The sequence below is a fragment of the Miscanthus floridulus genome, chromosome 5 (genome assembly GCF_019320115.1).
Source record: "Miscanthus floridulus cultivar M001 chromosome 5, ASM1932011v1, whole genome shotgun sequence".
Classification (NCBI taxonomy): Eukaryota; Viridiplantae; Streptophyta; class Magnoliopsida; order Poales; family Poaceae; genus Miscanthus; species Miscanthus floridulus.
The window spans coordinates 135,582,626-135,603,940 of record NC_089584.1 but is presented as its reverse complement, the minus strand read 5'-3'; the positions used below and the strand labels follow the sequence as shown (position 1 = coordinate 135,603,940).

General features: G+C 48.3%; 2 protein-coding genes and 1 pseudogene across 2 annotated transcripts; 1 reads left to right on the top strand and 2 right to left on the bottom strand.

Moving 5' to 3' along the window:
* Nucleotides 1–675: 675 nt before the first annotated feature.
* LOC136455422 (uncharacterized) lies at nt 676–2,793 on the bottom strand. Its single transcript, XM_066455454.1, has 2 exons — nt 2,716–2,793; nt 676–1,935 (listed from the first exon to the last, which is right to left on the bottom strand). The coding sequence occupies exons 1-2, from the start codon at nt 2,791–2,793 to the stop codon at nt 676–678; spliced, it is 1,338 nt and encodes a 445-aa protein (XP_066311551.1).
* A 1,317-nt stretch (nt 2,794–4,110) lies between these two features.
* LOC136455421 (uncharacterized) lies at nt 4,111–6,118 on the bottom strand (annotated as a pseudogene).
* Nucleotides 6,119–11,217: 5,099 nt separating this feature from the next.
* LOC136453736 (extradiol ring-cleavage dioxygenase-like) lies at nt 11,218–12,516 on the top strand. Its single transcript, XM_066454294.1, has 2 exons — nt 11,218–11,571; nt 11,721–12,516. Exons 1-2 carry the CDS (start codon nt 11,338–11,340, stop codon nt 12,297–12,299), a joined length of 813 nt encoding a protein of 270 aa, XP_066310391.1. The 5' UTR covers nt 11,218–11,337; the 3' UTR covers nt 12,300–12,516.
* The last annotated feature ends 8,799 nt before the right edge of the window (nt 12,517–21,315 follow it).

Genomic DNA, 21,315 nt, shown 5'->3' with positions numbered 1-21,315 from the left:
AGATAGTTAAAATATAACTCTAAATTTGAATGCAAAACTAAAACATCAACTTCAATTGTCGCATCACTTCATGCCTACGATACGCGAAAGATAAGCTTGCACTTCTTTAGGAATCAAGTGTTACAGAAAGATAATCATAACAAGTTTGTGTTTCACAATACATGTTTTAGAATCTATTCTACAATTAAGAATCTAATCTCTCAATAGTTCGACTAAGAGAACGTGCTTTGCACGAATACCAAGCTGCAATTGGTCACCAATCAATGATGATCCTGAAGATTTTCTAGTTCAAGATGCGGCGTCTGACTTCTTACAGCTGAAGCATGCAGATGGTTGAAGCTGTAGTTAGAAGTATCCTGCATATAAGTTGTTTGTTAATTTTTAAAGTTAAAGTACCATTTGATATCCTAAAAAATATGTATTGACGTGTGATGCATTACCTCTTTTATGGAGTTAGAACCTCTTTATATAAGATATTCTTTGTGAATATATCCTTTGTCACTTTCTTCTTCCCCTTCCCTTTCTCTTTCCCTTCCCCTTGTTCATGTCCTTCTCAGCAGCCAACATGGCTATGATCCTAATGTTTGATCTTGCCATAGCTCTTGATAGCGCCTCATACAATTGGTCATGCGAGAACACTGGTTCCGGCAAGTATACCCTAACGTTAGGGATAGTCTACCCCTGCGACTTGTTAACGGTCATCGCGAAGCTGAGCCGGATAGGGAACTGCTTTCGCTTAAATTGGAAAGGGAACATCTCATCGTCCGACGGGCATAAGGGTATACGAGGCAGAAAAACCCACTTTCCAGTGTGTTGTCGCAACACAATTTCCATATCTATGGTATTCTTTTGAAACCCCCATATGATAAGCCTGATACCATTATAAAGTTCGTTTGTAGGGTCAATGTTCCTAAGCAATATGACCGGACAACCAATCTTCAGCTTCAACACATGTGGAGGTAGACCATTGGGTGTCAAAGTGTTAAGGAATTCCTCAGGGTAGTAGTTATGCGGATCATCCACCGCACAGTCAAAACTATGGTACAACATCTCTTTCCCGTGGAAACGATCTATCATCTTCATATTAATCATATCAACCCAGTTGTTCCGCATAGATAAGATCGCTCGAGAGGTGATATAATCTTTGCTTGACATATTCATATTGAGGTTAGGGAATATGTAGTCAATTAGAGTATCAAGGTCACTATCTTCCCTGATGTGTGGTATGCATATATCATGAGGAAGACGGATTTCATCATCAACAGTCACCTCCTCAGATACTCCACCGACGCGCAACAAATATTCTGCAAACCACAGGTCGCACTTTGCCCTCATGTTGTGCACCAGTTTTAGATGTCGCATGGAATCCCAAAGGTATGACATATGTAGTGAGGCACCAACCACCTGAGCCCTCGACCCTCTCCGAGCAACGGGAAGAACCTGTCTGAAATCTCCACCGAACACCATGGTCTTCCCACCGAACGACAGCTGTGGTTGGTCCATTATATCACAGAGACTGTTGTCCAACACCTTGACAGACTGCCTCTTTGTCATGCTAGCCTCGTCCCAAATAATGAGAGATGATGCTCGAAGCAGCTTGGCAGTACCACTCTGTTTCATGAAGGTACAAAAGGCCCCATTATCAATGGTGAGGGGAATCTGAAAGCACGAGTGGGCGGTTCTACCACCAGTCATTATTGAGGTTGCGACACCAGATGTAGCTGTTGCCACAGCAATCTTTTTCTGACTATGTATAGTAGTGACAAGTGCTCTGTACAGATAAGTCTTTTCGGTCCCGCCAGGACCATCCACAAAGAGGAGACCCCCATCCTCGGTATCAACTGAGGATATGATCTCATCGTATGTAGCCCACTGCTCCTTGTTAAGGGTGTCTGACAGAGCCACACCATCCTCGTTAGCCTCAATGCTAGCCTCCTAAAAAATCTCTTTAGGAATATCACAAGAGGCATCATATGTGTCATCTATATCAGGAAGTGGGTACATCTTTATATCATTCTGCATTGATTGTAGCAATTTTGAATATCCATGAGGACCATCTGCTCTACCATGAAGGTGGATTGATTATTACGCCTGTAGTCCTCCGACATTGCCTCCTTGTGTTTCTCCCACAGTCCAAACACATCACTGGTCTCACAAAATACCAATATTGTTGCAAAGAGCCTTCACAACGCATATCATACACCCGGTTGCCTCAGTGAGACACTCATTTAGCGTGTTGTCCTCTTCGATTAAGCCCCTTCTTTCTACAGTTGCACGGAAGGTTGGTAGGATTTTGCCATCCACGGTCCTTAGACACTCAAAGGAGGTTGCACCTGCCATGTGGTTCAGGAGAACCCTAAGATAGTAACGCTCCCCCTCGGCTAGATTGGCAGACACGATTCTTCCAATCTGTCATAATGTATCATGACGTACCCTATTTTGCCAAACTTTGCCCTGTGCTTGCCATGTATAGAACTCAGGAAAGTCCTGGTACAATATACCTCGAGTTGTTTCATCTGTCCTATTCTTCTCGAAGTATGCTGTAAGCATTGACTTGTCAGCACCTGAATAATCAAGCACTCATCGAATCCCTTAGCGCCGGTGAAATGACACCATGTGCATGTCTGGAAGATGTAGCTATAAGGACAAAACAGAAGGGTACCTATCACTCAAATCAAACCCGTATATCCTCCACAAGGCTTCTGGGGGGGTTACCCATCTAGCATCTCTGTACTGCTTGATCTCATTAATGTTCCCTTCACTATCCTCCTTGTCAGCCTCTCTCATAGCCATAGACGCCCGGTCATGACCCTTGTAAATGTACTTAAATATATACTTGACTGCCTTGATGCTCCCACATGCCTCAACATTAATGTGGTAGTTGAATAGACGGAGGAGATACGGGTTGTAAGGCACGACCCATCTGTTGTCAAGCTCATGTCCGCAAACTTTTTCTTTTCGGCCATCTTCACGTCGTCTGTAAACTGGATATGAATCCTTGCCTTGTACTATGACATCACAGAAAGGTCTAGGGTAATGGTTCTTGTAGGAATCATGACCCTTTGTGCATGGACAATCACGATTAAGCAGTCCGCAAGGGCCATGCATCATATGTTTGGTAACCATCTTGTACAAGACTGGGTACTTCTTCTTGTTTAGGAGCTCAGCTGAGATGAGGCGATCATACTGCTCTGGACACATGATCTTGTACTTCCTATCCATGATTAGCAAAAAATGTACATGCGGCAGACCCCTCTTCTGGAACTCCACAACATAAACATGTGCTCGCACCTTTCCAAGGATATCCTTTTTTAGTAGTCTATCCTTCAGCTCTTGTAGTTTTGCTCTAAAGACCTGAACAATGAGATCTAGATGATCCTGTGGTGTCTGGCCAGGGTAGAGTTCACGCTTGATCTCATCCAAGTTTGGGTTACATGTCATAGTTAGGAAGATGTCCGGTTTACCAAACCTCCATACCAGAGCTATGGCGTCCATGTACCAACGCCTCATGTCACGTGGGCCTCTAATAAATGATGAAGGCATCACTGTTTGTTTTCCAACAGCTTCTGCTCTACCTTCACCAACATGTAGGCTATCAACCAATCCTTATTAGAGGTCGGCCCTAATATCATCTTGATGGTTGCGTATATAATCTAATCAAGAACTCTTGATCTTGATGTACGTGTCGACTACAAACTATTGGAATAGACACTTGCCGTATAGTATGGGGTTAAATATTCCTAGATGCATCTGAAACTTGTAGCAATAGTAGTCATGCATAGACACGCATAGTCTACCAGGGGAGTCTACAAAAAATAGCCATGAATTAGAGTTGTTTGTAGAATAACCACTGAGGTACATGTATGCAAAGTATTTAAATAAGAAGAATAACAAACCTATTTCTTCTTCTGACCCACTACAAGCCTTCTGTAGGACACGATACTCGGTGACTTCTTCCATACTAACTCCTTTCTTTGGAATATCCATGTGCTACCCAAGCTCACCCTTAGGGAAGAATAGAGGGTATGAAAGAGCATCGTAACATCCATGATATGAGCAGATGCTTTGTCTGCTTCTATCTTTCCCATGCAGTACAACACTATTCTAGAACTAACCAAGGAGTTCGCTTCCCTTGATCCAAACAGTAACCACCTCTGAAGTTGATGGTGCATTGTATGTTCTCTGGTCTAGCCTCTGGTCAAGGTTTAGTGTGACATGATAGTTCTCGAGGTGGTGAGCCTGGCCCACACTCCTAAGATGTTGTATGGGTTGTCACGAAGGATGGCCACAAGCCTCTTAATGACTTCCTTGTCTTTTTGGCACTTCTCTTCACGACATCGTCGATAGCGGTGCTCAAGGCTTGGATCATTGTCATAGAAGTAAAGCTTGAGATGTCTTGGCTCCTTACCCTATTCTCTGCCAAATGACCTTATGTTGTGATAGATCTGGCCATGTGCACGAAAGGTGAATATGCCACTATTCTTCCAGCTTGTAGTAGCGTGATCGAGGCGATAATATAGAGAAGTGAAAGAGAAATGGCCATTGAAAAACCTAATGTTGTTACAAAAGTGCCTAGCATCTGCATCATTACTTGACTAAAGCCTCATAAGCTCATTAGGTATGTTCAGTTCATTGAGCTCGACCTTTTTGTTGCAACAACAGAACCCACGTGGTTCATGCTCAAACCTTTTCACATCGTAGTGCTTGCAATTTGCAACAGGTTTTAACATATGGGTATCTGTAGGCATGTTACTATACACCTCATCGTATCGGTCATGTACTTCAGGGATAGAAGTCATGTCTTCCTCAAGGTCATTGTCTTGGACATCATCATCATCTTCCTCTTCTAAAATAACATTTAAGCCGTAATAGTTTAGATAAAGTAGTGGAAGATTTGATTTATATTTGGTCTTTCATACAAATACCTTGCCCAGAAAATAGGTATCCCTCATCCTCTTCGTCATCCTCTTCAAATATATCTCCCTCATCATCATCTATGGCCATCAAAGATACGTGAGTTAGTAGAACTATGGGTAAAAATAAACAAAGGAGTTCAAATAGTTTAAAGAATGTTACAAAATAGTGTAAATTACCACTGTCATCAAATAGCGGTGTCATCGGTGCATCTGATGCAGGTAGAGGGCTAGGTCATGTCCTTTCTGATAATCATATAATGACCATGGTTGAGTTAGGTATAATATGGTATACAATATAGGTCACTTAAATGGGGTCATGAGGCATTAGTATTTACCGTTGTTGGTCAGGATTGATTGAGGCAAGGGTGTGTTATCATTCGGGTATTCTTTAGCCATGCATTCACAATCATCAAATAGTGGTGCCGTCAGTGTGGATGATGTAGCCTGAATGTTGGGTCCTACCCTTTCTGTTAATCACGGAATTACCATGGATCGGTTAGGTATAACATGGTATATAGGTCCCCTAAATGGGATAGTGAGGCATCAATATATACTTTTGTTGGTCATGACTGATTGAGGCAAAGGGGTGTGTTAGCAGCCACTCGGTCTTTAGCCATGCAGTCAGTCTTTATTAGATGCCCTTGTGTTCGAACCAATGCGACGCTCAAACATCGTGTTACGATGCGTTAACAACGCATGTCTTTGTCCAGATGGAACATGTGATCTTTGTGTCATATGGCCAGACAGCAACTCATCGCATCCTTCATCATCGGCCTCCTCATGAGGTGGAGGAATATAAAGAGGTGTTGCACTGGACTCTAGGATAACCCAATCATTGGATTTCACCATGGATCCATGAGCTCCAGATGCGCTTACAGTGGGCCACACAAGCTCAGGAACAAATAACGGGTTCTCTATGGCGATAGAATCCCGATGTAGGGTGTCCTTTTGCACCTCCCTTCATCTTTATTACCCGCTACTTTGACCTTTCACCCAGGTGCCCTATAACTTTTTCGTTGTTGTTCACGTCTAGCCTCCCTCTGTTCTGGTGTCATATTTACATATCGTTCCCTAAAGTACCGTTGATAAGATTTATCAAAAGTAGCAGGGGTACCACAATCATGACTCAAATTGGTGTCCACACAATCTTTTGTACAAGGTGTTTTATTCAAGTCAATGATGCTACTGTTATCTACACTCATCACCGAGCATTCACCTACATAAGAAATTTTGTTCATTATTATGAGGTGACATCATTATCCTAGACAACACCATATATATATATATATATATATATATATATATGTATTGCAATATTGTGTTCTCCTTACCAATTCACATAGGTTGGTACGACTGGTTAATATGGAGCCAATCATTATTCTCGGTGTCAACTGTGTTTTCAATGTCGGTTACAACGTCACCATCAACAAACAAGTTGCATGCTATTTTAGATTATTAATATTAAACACATGGGCATTACAGGTAGTGTGACATAATAAAGCTAAGAATGTCACATATAGATAGTTTATCGTTTTTAGAATTGGCTTTTTTCTTGTGATATGCTTCACGTCGCTTTCTATTAATTTTGCTACGTTGTTCTTCAGTCATTGCTGCACGACACTCCGTAAGCCTTGCTCTATCCCTTTGCCTTTTAAGTTCCCGAGGATCGGAGACTTGTGTAAGTGGATTAGATCCACTTTCAAGGCCTGCTTTTTTTAGAAGACAGACTTAACATCATTAATTATCAGATGTTAAAATTTTCACATATATATACACATCGACATCAGTATTTACCTTCATTTATCTGGATTGACAAGTCTCTCAATGGCATGCGACAACTGTGATTTTCATTAGGCTCCATGCAGGAAAGAGGTCTAAAAATACATGAAGATGATTTTAAAAAAACAAAATAGTCTTTTAGATATAGAAATAACGATCTGCTAAAAATGTGATCATTCTTATAGTTGTAAACAATAAACTATGAAACCAAAGCGGCTATAAATTATTTCGAACAGCTTCTCAAACGATAAACAAAATGATGATATACCCTATTTTGCTAAATTAGAAATAATATTTTATGCATGTACCTATGCACTCATATGTACATGTGATCAGTCTGAGAATTGTCTAATACTCATAGGTTTAATATTGTACCTCTACACATTTGAAACACGTAATTTCTGATTCCGATTAGATTAAAATGGTCAAAAGACGAATGGATCATATATCGAGAACCTTTTTATCTTCAGTATAAACTCCCTCCATTTCTTAGGTTTAGGAGGGTTAGGGGGCTAAGAATCGAACTTCCTTGTCTTCAAAACAAAGTAACTTTAGTACCTAAAAAGTTGACAAAAAATTTGAGGATCTAAACAACACCATAGATTTCAAACCTACCCATCCCCAACCATAGAAAAGCATGGCTGAATCTTTTGTTTTTTAGAGATGGTTGCAATAGCGGGGGCAGATGAGTTATATTAACAACTACCAATTTACCAGTGATCACAAGTTGATTAAAATCAATTTTAGCAGAGAAGACTTATTGCAGTCATCGGAGCCTTTCCCTAAGGGGAGGCCTCAACAACCAGTTTTCTATCGTGCTTCGATCATTAGGTGTTGTTTGTGACCGATGTCCCAACGGACCTATTACGATGACACGAGCGATCCATATTTGCGTATCATCAAGGCAACTATATGAACTTGCAAGTAAATAGCAACAGGTGTTTAGGAAAAAAAGTTTTGTTTCACTTAGTTTTTTCATGCCCAATACCTATGTACGAGCAAATTTTGTGGGCAAAAGAAATGAAATATGGTTTGCATGGCAGGATGAGGACTCAATTGGCGATCATCAGGCAGTGCAAAAAGCTCAAAATTCCAACCAAAATGGATGGACTAAAACCAAACAAACTCATTGTAAATTACCCAAATAGCATGACATAATTATAAACATTATGGTCCCGATAACCGATCATGCAAAGGGAGACTTTCTAGTTTCATAAACATCCTCAGAAAATTATCAACAACTAACATGATGTTTATTAGAATGTTCACGTAAAAAATAAAACACTGACAGGTCCATGAACCATGGATCGGCGGAGTGGTGTGTGAGCGGTCCACCATGGACCGAGTCCATGCTGAAGGGCATGGGTCCTTGTATTTCCAATGTATTTCCTCTTTTATTCTTCTGATGGAAAACGACAAGAAAGTGTGGACATGTCATCCTGATGTCATCAAGCTAGCAACGCTCGTGCAAAGCAGAGCACGGAACAGAGCATGACCTGTGCTCAACGGACATTTCCCAGCAACGCGAGCTTGCGGTTGCGTAGTGTGCCTTGCGCACGTGCGTGCATGGAGAAGGAGTGCAGGGGTACGGGGAAGCTCACCTGCGGCTTACCAAGGGCGGAGGAGCAAGGGCGGGACTGGTTGTTCCCCGGAGCGAGCTCACGCCTGGCAATGGCGGTGCGGCACAGGAGTTCACGGGCGTGATGCTTGTGCTGCCCAGCTGGTAGTGGTGGGCTGGTGGTTCACGCTATGGAGCTCGACCGCTCGCCATGATCACCGATCTATTGCAGGCTCCGTGGACTGCAGGTGTCGAGATCAGTGATCTATTGCAACAGACATCGGAGCAACGTCATGATTCCACGTGCCTGGCGTGTGTCAGCGATGGTGGAGACCTGAGCCCGTGGCGGCGCAAAGCAGCAGCCTCAGTGGAGAGGGTGCAGCGCCACGGAGACTTGAGCAAGGCGATTCGGCGACGGCTCCGCTGATTGTCATCGTCCGTGTGCTTCTGCTAGGATTAGTCGTGGTCGTCTTTGCCCACGTGCTGCTGTTAGGATTTGGGTTTGGGTGTTCCATTTCGCATAGCTGGAAGGGAAGACAGATGGGGATATAGGGTCCTGGTGACGTACCTGGTGGGTGCTCGTCGCTAGCTCGATGTCGTGATAGGGTACGCCAGCGTCAGCGGGCAGGGCGATGAGGCGACGGGCGCTCCAGCGGCATCGAGGCGACGGAGACAAGACGGGGCATCAGACGGGGCCGGTATGGGGTAGGACGTGGACAGGGTGCGATTGAACGATGGCGTTGATCGACGGACGATGTGTGCGATGGCGAAGGTGGCGCGAGGGCCAGGCACGAGGAGGTGAGGACACGGTGCCGTGCGACTGCAGAGTGCCAGGGAGGTCACGGTGCAGGTGACGACGCGGTCTCGCGTGATTAGCGACGTGCGGTGATTGCAGAATTGATCACGATTGTTACGGGAATTGATTTTTGCCTTTCTAATTTGCTACGGCTGTTATGGGGATTGAGCTGATCGCATGGAGCGAGTGCGCGTTGTCTTTCTGATTGATCGCATGGAGCGGCTTTGGTGTCTGCGTATGTTTGCAATGGTTTTCAAGTATTTTTGTGAGTATTTCAAATGCATGTTTCAAGTGTTTCATCTATCTTCAGACGTATGTTGAAAGTGTTGCATCTAGACGTTTTAAAAGTAGGCCGTGTATTGCATATGTTACAACGTGACTCACCTACTGCTGCAGCTAGAGGCGGCGTGAGGGGTTGGGCAGGGCGTAGACACCGCATAGGGGTCAGGTGGGAGCGCAAACGCCGTGTGGTTTTGGACGATACGCAAAGTGTAGGCGTGGGAACGGGTGTGGTATGGGCGTCCGTCTAACGGCGGCGTGCTAGCACTGTTGCTCTCTCTTTTGCGAAATTTTACGGTCTACATCTAGTTCCTTGGCGATAAGATTTTAGGGATGGTTAAGATTCCATATATCCAACCGCCTACCAAACGCAATCGCCTGTCGGCCGGCCAGTTGAGCAGGCCGATTCCTCCTGCGAATCAAAATATAGCGTGTGTTTAGTTTCAGAAAGTTAGAATTTAGGGTTATTGTAGCATTTTTGTTTTTATTTGGCAATTAGCGTTCAATCATGGACTAATTAGGCTCAAAACGTTCGTCTCGCAATTTCCCACCAAATTGTGTAATTAATTTTTTTCGTCTATATTTAATGCTCCATGCATGAGCCGCAAATATTTAATGTGATAAGTACTTTAGCATTTTTTGAGAATTTAAGGTGAAACTAAACGAAGGCATAGATTCATTGCATGCGTCATAGCTTACGAAACTACACGCCACAAGGAGTAGGTACTCTACAGCCAGACCAACCAACAAGCTCTGGTCAGGTCAGATGTCACAATGCGAACCCCACAAGAATCAGCGTAAGAGGTCAGATGTCACAATGCGAACCCCACAAGAATCAGCGTAAGTAGGTGTTTGGTCGTACCTCTAACTAGCTGTTCCATCGAATATTTATACATGAATCGAGTATTAAATATATATTAAGGGTGTGTTTAGTTCGCGAAATGAAAATTTTTGGATATCATATTGGATGTTTCGGAGATGTTGGAAGGGGTTTTCGAATACTAATAAAAAAAACTAATTACATAGCTCGCCTGGAACCTGCGAGACGAATTTATTAAGCCTAATTAACCCATCATTAACGTTTGTTAGTTACTGTAGCACTTATGGCTAATCATGGACTAATTAGTCTTAAAACATTCGTCTCGTGATTTCCAACCAAACTGTGCAATTAGTTTTTATTTTCGTCTATATTTAATACTACATATATGTGCCACAAGATTCGATGTGATAGTTTGGGGTGAAAATTTTTGGGAACTAAACCAGGCCTAATTACAAAACTAAATACATAGATGAAGATTAATTTACGTGATGAATTTTTAAGCCTAATTAGTCTATAATTTGACAATGTGGTGTTATAGTAAACATGTGCTAATGACGGATTAGTTAGGCTTAATAAATTCGTCTTATGGATTACTAATGGATTTTGTAATTTATTTTTTATTAGTATCAAACATCCCATACGACATCCCATGTGACATCCGATGAGACACTTCTTAAACTTTAGGCCTGGTTTAAATTTAGAGTGTAAAGTTTTAGGGTGTTACATCGGGTGTCACATGGGGTGTCGCATGAGGTGTTCAGATACTAATAAAAAAATAAATTACATAATCCATCAGTAATCCGCGAGACGAATTTATTAAGCATAATTTATTCGTCATTAGCACATGTACTACTGTAGCACAACGTTGTCAAATCATGGATTAACTAGGCTTAAAAGATTTGTCTCGCAAATTAGTCGCAAACTGTATAATTAGTTATCTTTAGTCTATATTTAATACTCTATGTATATGTCCAAATATTCGATGGGGTGGGAAGTAAACTTTAGGAGAAAAATCTACACAAGGGCCTTAGTCATTCATGTAGCGCAAGATATATCCTGTCGCAAGAGAATCGCTTTCCTCAGTCCCAAAGTCTCGACACAACGCAGCAACCCCACAACCTCAGGTTGTATAGGCTATTAGCAGCGTCCCTGCCCGTGACGGTCAACCACCATCCTTTCCAGCAACGCCATGGACACGTTCTTCATCTCCCACGGCTCTCCCACGCTCTCCATCGACGATTCGCTGCCGGCGCGCCACTTCCTCAAGTCGTGGGTGCCCGCCGGTCTCGCCGGGCCGCAGCCGCCGCGCGCCATCCTCGTCGTCTCCGGCCACTGGGAGACCGACGCCCCCACCGTCAACGTCATCCACGGGACCAACGACACCATCTACGACTTCTACGGCTTCCCCGACCAAATGTACAAGGTACAACGATCCCCTGCTCACCGTGCCTCACTGGCTCTGAACAGAGATCACGTACGTACGTGACAATGTTTTTTTTGAGGAAACAGGAGAGGCTCAGGAGCCTCTACTGAAGCACGTGACAATGTGACCATATACGTACGTACGCACAGCTGACGTACCCTGCGCCGGGCGCGCCGGACGTGGCCAAGAGGGCCAAACAGCTCCTCGAGGACGCCGGGTTCGGGCCGGTGGCCGAGGACCGCCGCCGCGGGCTGGACCACGGCGCGTGGGTCCCGCTGATGCTCATGTACCCGGAGGCCAACGTCCCCGTGTTCCAGCTCTCGGTGCAGACGGCGCGGGACGGCGCGTACCACTACGACCTCGGCAAGGCGCTGGCGCCGCTGCGGGAGGACGGCGTGCTCATCTTCGGCTCCGGAAGCGCCACGCACAACCTGCGCCGCATCCTGCGCACGTTCGCCCCGACCAGCCACGAGCCGGCGCCGCGGTGGGCCGCCGAGTTCGACGCGTGGCTCAAGGAGTCCCTCCTCGGCGGCAGGCACGAGGACGTCAAGCGCTATCAGGAGAAGGCGCCGTACGCGGAGGCGGCGCACCCGCGGCCCGACCACTTCTACCCGCTGCACGTCGCGCTCGGCGCCGCTGGAGAAGGGTGCGAGGCGGAGCTCATCCACCATAGCTGGTCCAACGCCACGCTATCGTACGCGTCCTATCGGTTTGCCACCAAAAACTGATGGCTGCTCCGTTTCGCGTGCTGCTCTGATTGCACCACCACACCAGTAAAAGCCCCTCTTCTGATAGGGACAAAAATACGACGCTGTATAGTGCCACACTGCCGCTGTCAAATTGTACTCCTGCAACTTCACTGTACCTGTACTCCAAAAATAACGATAAGACCAGAGATCGAGAGCTGCAAAGATGATATGGCTGCACATGCCGAAGTTCTATAGAGTTTCACTGTGCCATTATAAAAGGTTACAATTACTTATAAGTCATTAAAAAATTCGAGCGGTCGGCGCTAAACTTTTTTTATCTTCCACGCCATCTCGACCACCTTCTCTTAGATTTTCATCGTTTGACAGCTCTGACATGTAGGTCCACCCAATAAAGATGTCTAAAATGCCCTCTCCATCTGTGTCCTCTCTCGCGCTCACGCACATGGACGCCCGAGCCTTCGTCGTAGATGCGCTCGTTTCCCAGCTCCGTCTGGGGTCTGTGACTTTGCGGCCTCCCACGCCGCCACGCTGGAGGAGCTGGCGTGCTTCGTGCTCGCAGTGTCGGCGCCCTCCGCACGTGGTGGCCGCGTTGCTCGACTCTGTCGGCGTCGGAGGAGGGGACGTCCGCGGGCGGGCGTGGCGCACTGGCACAGGAGGTCGGATGCTTCATGGGACGCAGCCGCGGCAGGGTGGCAGTGCTCCTGGCCGCTTGCGCCTGCGCCGGCAGGGCCAGGCCGTGGCGGCGGGGCCGCTGGACGGCATCACGTGCCAAGGCCGTGGCGGCATCGCATGCCAGCCATGCTCCACCCGCGAGGCCTATTGGGTTAATCTAGCTTGTGCACGCGTCTGCTGAGTCAGGTGGTTTAGCCAAGTCAGCAGGAGGCGAGAAAGCGAGGATTCAAATCCAGCAGGAGCCGATGCGTGGTGAGCGCGCCCACGACATCGCGGTGGAGCGGCAGTTGTGCTGTGTGCACATTGTATCTTTGTGTTATCGTTTTTTATTAAACCACTTGTTGTAACAGCTATGGTATAAATAGCTGAGACCTCCCACTAGCTAGAAGTAACTTATCCATTGTAATCGTATTCTGTACTCCATATTATCAACAGTGAAAAAGGGCACCGTACATCTCCCAGTCGTCCTCAGGGCAGTTGCCAATCCGCGTGTTCTTGTTCGCGTTCATTCGATTGATCTTGTGTTTTCTTAGGATAGCTACCGATCGAAGGTTCGTGATTGTGTTCCTGGCATCCACAATTGGTATCAGAGCCATCAATCACGCAGCCACATAGGTTAGATCATCCACGATGAGCGAGACAGCTCGGAGCGGCGGTGGGGGAACTAGCGGCGCAGGTGATGGGGGGCGGATCGTTTACCCACCGCTCACGGCGACCAACTATGTCAGTTGGAGCATCCGAGTGCAGGCTTTCATGGAGGATCAGGGCGTATGGGAGGTTGTTGAGCTGTCGGAGGAGACATATGATGCGACGCAGATGGCAGCGCAGACAGCGGCGAGGACGGCGAAGGACAAGAAGGTGCGGGCGCATCTCTTGCAGTGTTTGCTGGACGACCTCTTGATGCAAGTGGCGAAGAAGAAGACGGGAAGGAGGTATGGGATTGTTTGAAGGCGAGGTTTGTGGGCGCGGATCGTGTGAAGGATGCGCGCCTACAGACGCTCAAGGTGGAGTTTTACGCGATGAAGATGAAGGAGGAGGAGCCCCTAGATCGGTACGTCGGGAAACTGACGGCGATGTCAGTCAAGTATGGCAACCTGGGGGGAACATTGGATGATGCCGCACTGGTCAAGAAGCTGTTCGACACCGTGCCAGATCGGCTCATCAACGTGGTGGCCGGCATCGAACAGTTTATGACTTGAAGACCTTGCCGTTCGAGGAGGAGATCGAAAGGTTGAAGGCGTTCGAGGAGCGTGTTCGGCGGGGAGCTGGAGGCGCGGGCGCCAAGACCGACAGCAGTGGTCAGCTGCTGCTCACTCAGGCGGAGTGGGAATCATGGCAGAAAGAAGTCTGGTGGGGAAGCCTCAGGGATAGGGAGATCACTAGATGGGGGAGGCCGTGGTCGTGGTGGTCAAAGCTAGGGGAGAGGCCATGGTCGTGGCAGGCGCGGGGATGCGCAAGGCGCGGCGAAGAAGGACAAGGGGCACATTCAGTGCTTCAATTGCAAGAAATACGGGCACTACACCAACAGGTGCCCGGAGGAGAAGAAATGTGAAGAAGCTCATCACGCGAAGGCGGAGAATGTTGAGCCAGCGCTGATGCTCGCGGTCACGGAGATGCCGAAGCCGCTCGAGCTCGTGCCAAGACTGAATCTGGCTTCAGGTGGGCGGCGAGCTGTGAACCTGAAGGAGGATCGTGTGTTCCCAGAGTTGCATCTCACTGGTGGTGGCACCAACACTGGTAATATCTGGTACTTAGATATGGGTGCTAGTAATCACATGACTAGGGATCTGGGGAAGTTTAAGGAGCTTGATCGTGGAGTAGCCGGGAAGGTGAGATTTGGGGATGGTTTAGGAGTGGAGATCATGGGGAAGGGTACTGTGTTGTTTCAGTGCAAGAATAGTAATGATCAGTGGTTGTTGCATGAAGTGTATTACATTCCCAAATTGAAAAGCAATTTAGTGAGTCTAGGACAGCTCACTGAAGTTGGACATAGAGTAATTCTTAATGATGATTGTCTAGAGATTGTAGACAAGGTGTCAAGGAGATTGGTGATGAGAGTTCAGAGGTCTGTCAACCAATTATACAAAATTGAGCTTAGGTTGGCTGATCCAGTGTGCTTGATGGGAAGCTTGGAAGAATCAGCATGGTTGTGCCATGCTAGATTGGGGCATATGAACTTCAAGGCTATGAAGTTACTTGTGGAGAAGGGGATGGCTGTAGGTGTGCCAATGATCACACATCCAGAACAAGTGTGTCATGGGTGTTTGGCAGGGAAGCAGGCCAGAGCATCTTTTCCAAATGCTACAAGCTTCAGAGCAGACAAGCCACTACAATAGGTGTATGTTGATTTATGTGGGCCCATCATTCCAGCAACACCAACTGGTAACAAATATTTTATGCTTCTAGTTGATGATTTTAGTAGATGGATGCATGTGTATGTGTTGAAGAGTAAAGATCAGGCATGTGATGTTTTTGTGAGATACAAGGCTAAAATTGAAAACCAGACAGGTTGCAAGATCAAGACTCTTAGATCTGATAGAGGTGGAGAATTTCTATCAAGCATCTTTGCAGGTGTATGTGAAGAAGCTGGTATTAAAAGACAACTGACAGCACCTTATTCACCTCAGCAGAATGGTGTGGTGGAGAGGAGAAATAGGATAGTAATGGAGATGGCAAGATCAATGCTGAAATGTATGAAAGTTCCTAGAAGATTCTGGGGAGAAGCTGTCAGGCATGCAGTGTATCTACTGAATAGGCTCCCTTCAAAGCCAATGGGGGAGCAGACTCCATTTGAAGCATGGAATGGGAGGAAACCACACCTTGGACATCTCAAGGTGTTTGGTTGTTTAGCATATGTAAAGCAAACAACACCACACCCAAAGAAACTTGATGACAGGAGTCACAAGATGGTGTATCTTGGGGTGGTAGAAGGCAGCAAGGCTCATAGGCTATATGATCATGTGCAAAAGAAAGTTTCAGTTAGCAGAGATGTGATTTTTGAAGAAGCAGTAGAGTGGAAGTGGAGTGGGACCTCAAATGATGATCTGATGGAGTTTTAGATAGAAGATGAGGCATTAGTTGACAACAGAAACTAGGCAACAGTGGATGTTGATGAAGAGATACCACTACCACAACAGGAGCAAGGGGAAGCTCAGTTTGTAGATAGTTCAGGCAGTGTGTCAGATGAGTTATAGTCACCAGGCATCTTGTTAGGTGTTGGTGGAAATGCATATAACTCACTGTAGGGAAATTCAAATACACACAGTATGGGGGTGCAGTCAAATCCTAAGATAATGTATGATGATTTATTAGATGAGGAGCCACAACATTTCAGAAGTCTGAATGAGATTTATGAAAATATAGATGAAGTGGAGCTAGCAGATTCAGAGAAAGCAGAAGCTTTGTTAGCTAAATCTGATGAACCTGCAAGTTTTAGTGATGCAGCAGGAAACCCAGAGTGGGTGGAGGTAATGAATAGTGAAATCAAGTCTATTGAAAAGAATAGAACTTGGGAATTATCAAAGCTACCTGCCGGTCATAAAAGCAATAGGTCTCAAATGGGTATTTAAACTGAAAAGAAATGCTGATGGAGAAATTATGAAGCATAAGGCCAGGCTAGTAGCAAAGGGCTATGTGCAAAAGCAAGGAATTGACTATGAAGAGGTGTTTGCTCTTGTTGCCAGAATTGATACAGTGAAGGTGATCTTGGCAATGGCAGCAAATAGAGGATAGAAAGTACACCATCTGGATGTGAAAACAGCTTTCTCAATGGTGAGCTAGAAGAAGAAGTGTATGTTGCTCAACCTGAAGGGTATGCTGTTAAGGGAAAAGAATAGTATGTGTCGGCGTTTTGGACCGGCGAGCCATCAACCAACTAGTAAATTTATACTGCGTGTTCCTAATCCTGAATGGTGATGTAAAGAGACACAAGGTTTATACTGGTTCAGGCAATGGGTGCCCTACGTCTAGTCTGAGAGGTCGATCTTGTATTCCTTGCACTGAGGTGCTCGTAGTAGGGGTTTACAAGCAGGGTGAGAGAGGGAAATTGTCCCAGGTCTCTGCGTGGAGCGATGTGAATTGCTTGAGATGTTGATCTCAGGCAGTGAGGAAGGATGAATTACAGAGCGCTATGCATGAGTTCATGGACTTGTGAGCTCGTGTCCCCCCCCTCTAAGCGGCCTCGGTCTCTCCCTTTTATAGTTGAAGGGGGGATAAGGGTGATACATGGGGTTCCTACATAGCGTCGTGCGAACAGAGGCAACACGTCTGAGCCCTGTAGTGTGTCACTGTGGCGGCATGGTCGACAGAGCGGTCTTTGTCCTTGATGCACTGGAGCGATGCACCGATCATGCCCGATCTTGCGTGATGTGGGGGCTCCAGTGATGGCTTGACGTAGGGCATGGCGGACGATGTGCTGGTCGCTGTGTGTTGGCCATGTGAGGAGTCGAGGCTCAGCCGGTGCTGAGGCCGAGCCACCATAGGGGCTCGGTGGACGTGAATCCCGAGGTTGCCGAGACCCTGATGTGGGTTGCCAAGGCTTGGTGGGAGCAGTTGGTCCTGTACACTGATTCTGAGGCTATAGTGACCTGAACCTGACCTCCCACGCCGCGTTGTTCCTAGATCGGGGATTAGGTAGCACAGTGCAGCGTGGGCGTCAGTAGTGGGCACAGTGCCGAGCACAGCGGTCGGTAACCCCTGCTCTATCCTATCCCGGACAACATGGCCTCAATGTGACTAGCATTCAGTCAGCCACGCCACTGTGTCGAGCCGTCGTCCGGCTGATGCTGCGAGAGTGATTGGCCGCATTAATTGGATGCGGTGCTCTGTCGGGGGAATCGGTCGAGGCGAAGGCGACAGGGCTATTGCCGAGCTGGCCTCGAGCGAGATGGAGAATCGGTGGCCTCGCCTGAGACTTTACGCGTGAGGCCTCGAGCGAGACGAAGAATTGTCAGGCCGTCCGAGGCCTCTTGTGCGAGGCCCCGAGTGAGGCGGAGAATCGATGTCTCATCCGAGGCTGTACGCGCAGGACCTCATGCGAGATGGAGAATCGGTGTCTCGTCCGAGGCTATACACATAGGGCCTCGGGTGGGATGAAGAATCAGTTCCATGACCGAGGCCTTTCGCGCGAGGCCTCGATCGAGACGGAAAATCGGTAGGCCATTCGAGGCCTCTCGCATGAGGCCTCTAGCGAGGCGGAGAGTAGGTGGCCTCGGACGTGGCCAGGGTTTGGCCAATAGTTGTCCCTTGGCTTTGGTTTTGAAAGGGTCTAAGCGATTTTTTCGGTTTTCGCTTAGGGAACCCTGTTTTATGGTACCCGACAGTAGCCCCCAAGCCTCAAGGAGAGCGCGAGCACTCTTCCTAAGGTTTTGATAAGACTTGGCACGTGGCAGCTTCTGGCAGGATGGTGTTTCATGCTTGAGGCCTTGGTGGGTGTGCGTGAGCGCACCCACCGGGTGTAGCCCCCAAGGCCCTAGAGGAGTGGATTTATTCCTCTAGGGGCTTTTCTCACGTCGTGCGAGGGGTTTTATTGCGTTTGCCGAGCCTGTAAGAGCGAGTTTGGGTCGCTGAGCCTCGGCAAGTTTATAGGGAGAGCCCCCTAGCCTCCACGCAGAGCAAGAGGGTCGTCAGAGGTTTCCCTAGCTTTTTCTACGGCCCTCACGCATCTTTTTCATTCGGAAGGAGGGGTGGAGGGTGCCATGCTACCCTCAGTGGGCGCAAGCGGTGACACCCCCGGTGAGCTGTTATTGGGTAAGTCCGAGTGGAGGCCCGTGCCCCGTTCGCTAGGGGTCGGCTAGCGGTCTAGAGATGCACTCCAAAAGTATCAGAGGGTTTCTCTAGTGGGTGCCGGGGCTGTTCTCTGGGCCCCGGTGGCTCGATGCCTCCCTACGGTGGGATCCCATTAGGAGACCTCCCGGTCGGTCTCGGACATGACTTAGGACGTCCCGAGCGATCGTTTGCTCAGGCCTTGGCCATGCGTGGGCTCGCCCATAGTCATCCTTGACTCTGTTGCCCTGGGGCGGCTGTCGAAACCCTTGGGGGCCCAGCCTTCGAACCCCTAGACCATAACAGGCTCGATGCCCTTTCATCGCGTTTTTTTGAGTCTTCAAGTGTGGGCCTGGGTCATTTGTCTTCGTCTTGGGTGCAGGAGGAGCCCCCGAGCCTCCGCACGGAGCAAGAGGGCAGTCAGGGGTCTCCCTGGCTTTTTTGTTCGACCCTCACGCATCCTTTTCGTTCAGACAAAGGGTTGTTTGCTGAGCCCCCTCGAGTGCGAGCTTGGGTCGCTGGGTCTCAGCAAAGTTGTAGGAAGAGCCCCCGAGCCTCTACACGGAGCGAGAGGGCGATCAGGAGTTCATCTGGCTTTTTATACGCCCCTCGCGCATGAGGGTTTGTTTGCTGAGCTCCCCTCGGGTGCGAGCCAGGGTCGTAGGGTCTTGGCATATTTGTAGGAAGAGCCCCTTAGCCTCTGCACAGAGCGAGAGGGCCATCAGGGGTTCTCCTGGCTTTTTGTACGACCCTTGCGCAACCTTTTCATTCGGAAGGAGGGGTTGTTTGCCGAGCCTCCTCAAGTGCGAGCCTAGGTCGCTGGGTCTCGACAAGGTTGCAGGAAGAGCCCCTTAGCCTCTACGTGGAGAGAGAGGGCCGTCAGGGGTTCCCTTGGCTTTTTGTACGACCCTCACGCTTCCTTTTCATTCGGAAGGAGGGGTGGAATATGCCAGGCTACCCTCGATGGGCGCGAGCGGTGGCACTTCTGGTGAGCTGTTATCGGGTAAGTCGGAGTGGAGACCCGTACCCCATTCGCTAGGGGTCGGCTAGCGGTCCAAAGATGCACTCCAAGAATACCAGAGGGTTTCTCTAGTGGGTGCCGGGGCCATTCACTGGGCCCCGGTGGCTCGGTGCCTCCCTATGGTGGGATCCCATTCAGAGACCTCCCTATCGGTCTCGGACACGACTTAGGGCATCCCAAGCGTTTCGCTTGATTGGGTCTCGGCCCCATATGGGCTCGCCCGTAGTTGTCCCAGACTCTGTTGCCCTGGGGTGGCTATCAAAACCCTTGGGGGCCCAGCCTTCGAACCCCTAGAACGTAGTGGGCTCGGCACCCAATTCCTTTGTCTAAAAGGAATGGGGTGCGGGATATTCCCTCCCCCCATCGGTTCGACAATAGCAGGCGCGCCTTTTGAGGCGATTTTCTCGGGGAGGCGGAACGGTGCCTGCCGCTGTAGTGGTTGGACGTGATGTTGCGTCAGCGGATGGAACATACTATTCACGTGATTAATAAGGGAAAGGTGGGTACGTGGGCGGTAAAATCGGATCTGGATTAACTGTGCCGGATCTGGGGAAAACTTTCCCAATTTCGTCACCCACCTGTTCCACCTTCTTCCTACATAAATACGCAATGATCCCTGCCCCTCCCCTCCTTACCTTGCCTACATTTGCCATTGCCGCCCTTGAGCCATTGCTAGAACAGAGAGCGTCGGGGAGAAGGAGAGAGAGGCGAGGTAGAGAGAGCGAGAGAGGCTCACCGTCGTAGATGTATTCTCCGTCGCACCCATGGCCAGTGCTGTTGTAGTTGAGGCGGATTCTTGGGGTCAGTCCAATGTCACCGTGGAGACGCTTCAGTCGCTCGTCGACGGTAGACTTCTTCGCCCAGTTACTGACCCCAACAGGCCAGAGTGGATCGCTCCGTTGGGCGAGCCAGAGCCAAGGCCACATGAGGGCTATGTCGTGAGCTTCGTGTCTTTTCATGAGCACGGCCTTGGCTTGCCGATGGATCGATTCATGTGGGTGCTCCCGCACTACTATGGCGTGGAGCTCCACAACTTCAACCACAACTCCATCGCATAGGTAGCCATCTTCATTGTCGTCTACAAGGGGTACCTAGGGATTGCTCCCCACTAGGAGTTGTGGCTCCACCTTTTCCGGGCAGGGCATACCACCAAGCTGGCAGGCACAACGGGCATGAGGAAGGTGGTGAGGGCCAGCGGCTGCACTCTCCAAGTGCGCCAAGACCGCCAGCACCTTTATATCCCAGCCCAGCTCATGTCAACTAATCGCCGTTGGTACAACAGTTGGTTCTATCTCTGCAATGATGACGGCGGGCTTCCCCCCTACACCGAGCGAATCATGGAGAGCTATCCGAAGAAGTGGAAGTATGGCATCCTAAAGGAGGATCAGCACAAGCTACAGTCGCTTCTAGAGGGGCAAGAGGTTGTGGAACCACTCACTTACTGCGGCTGTAGTCGTGGCTACCTTCCACCGTCGGAGGGTGCTGCCGCTGATGCCTCGGCGGCAACGCCTATTCGAGATGAGGCCGGATGAGCCGATCGAGGGCATCCGGATGTCCGCCTCTGCCCTCTCTGACGAG

Bases quoted from the DNA above. Each gene is read 5' to 3' on its own strand.
- LOC136455422 (XM_066455454.1), bottom strand. From the start codon at position 2,793: ATGGCTATGAGAGAGGCTGACAAGGAGGATAGTGAAGGGAACATTAAT. The intron at 1,936-2,715 runs GTAACCCCCCCA...GAGATTTTTTAG, and splicing joins AGTACAGAGATGCTAGATGG to GAGGCTAGCATTGAGGCTAA.
- LOC136453736 (XM_066454294.1), top strand. From the start codon at position 11,338: ATGGACACGTTCTTCATCTCCCACGGCTCTCCCACGCTCTCCATCGAC. The intron at 11,572-11,720 runs GTACAACGATCC...ACGTACGCACAG, and splicing joins TCCCCGACCAAATGTACAAG to CTGACGTACCCTGCGCCGGG.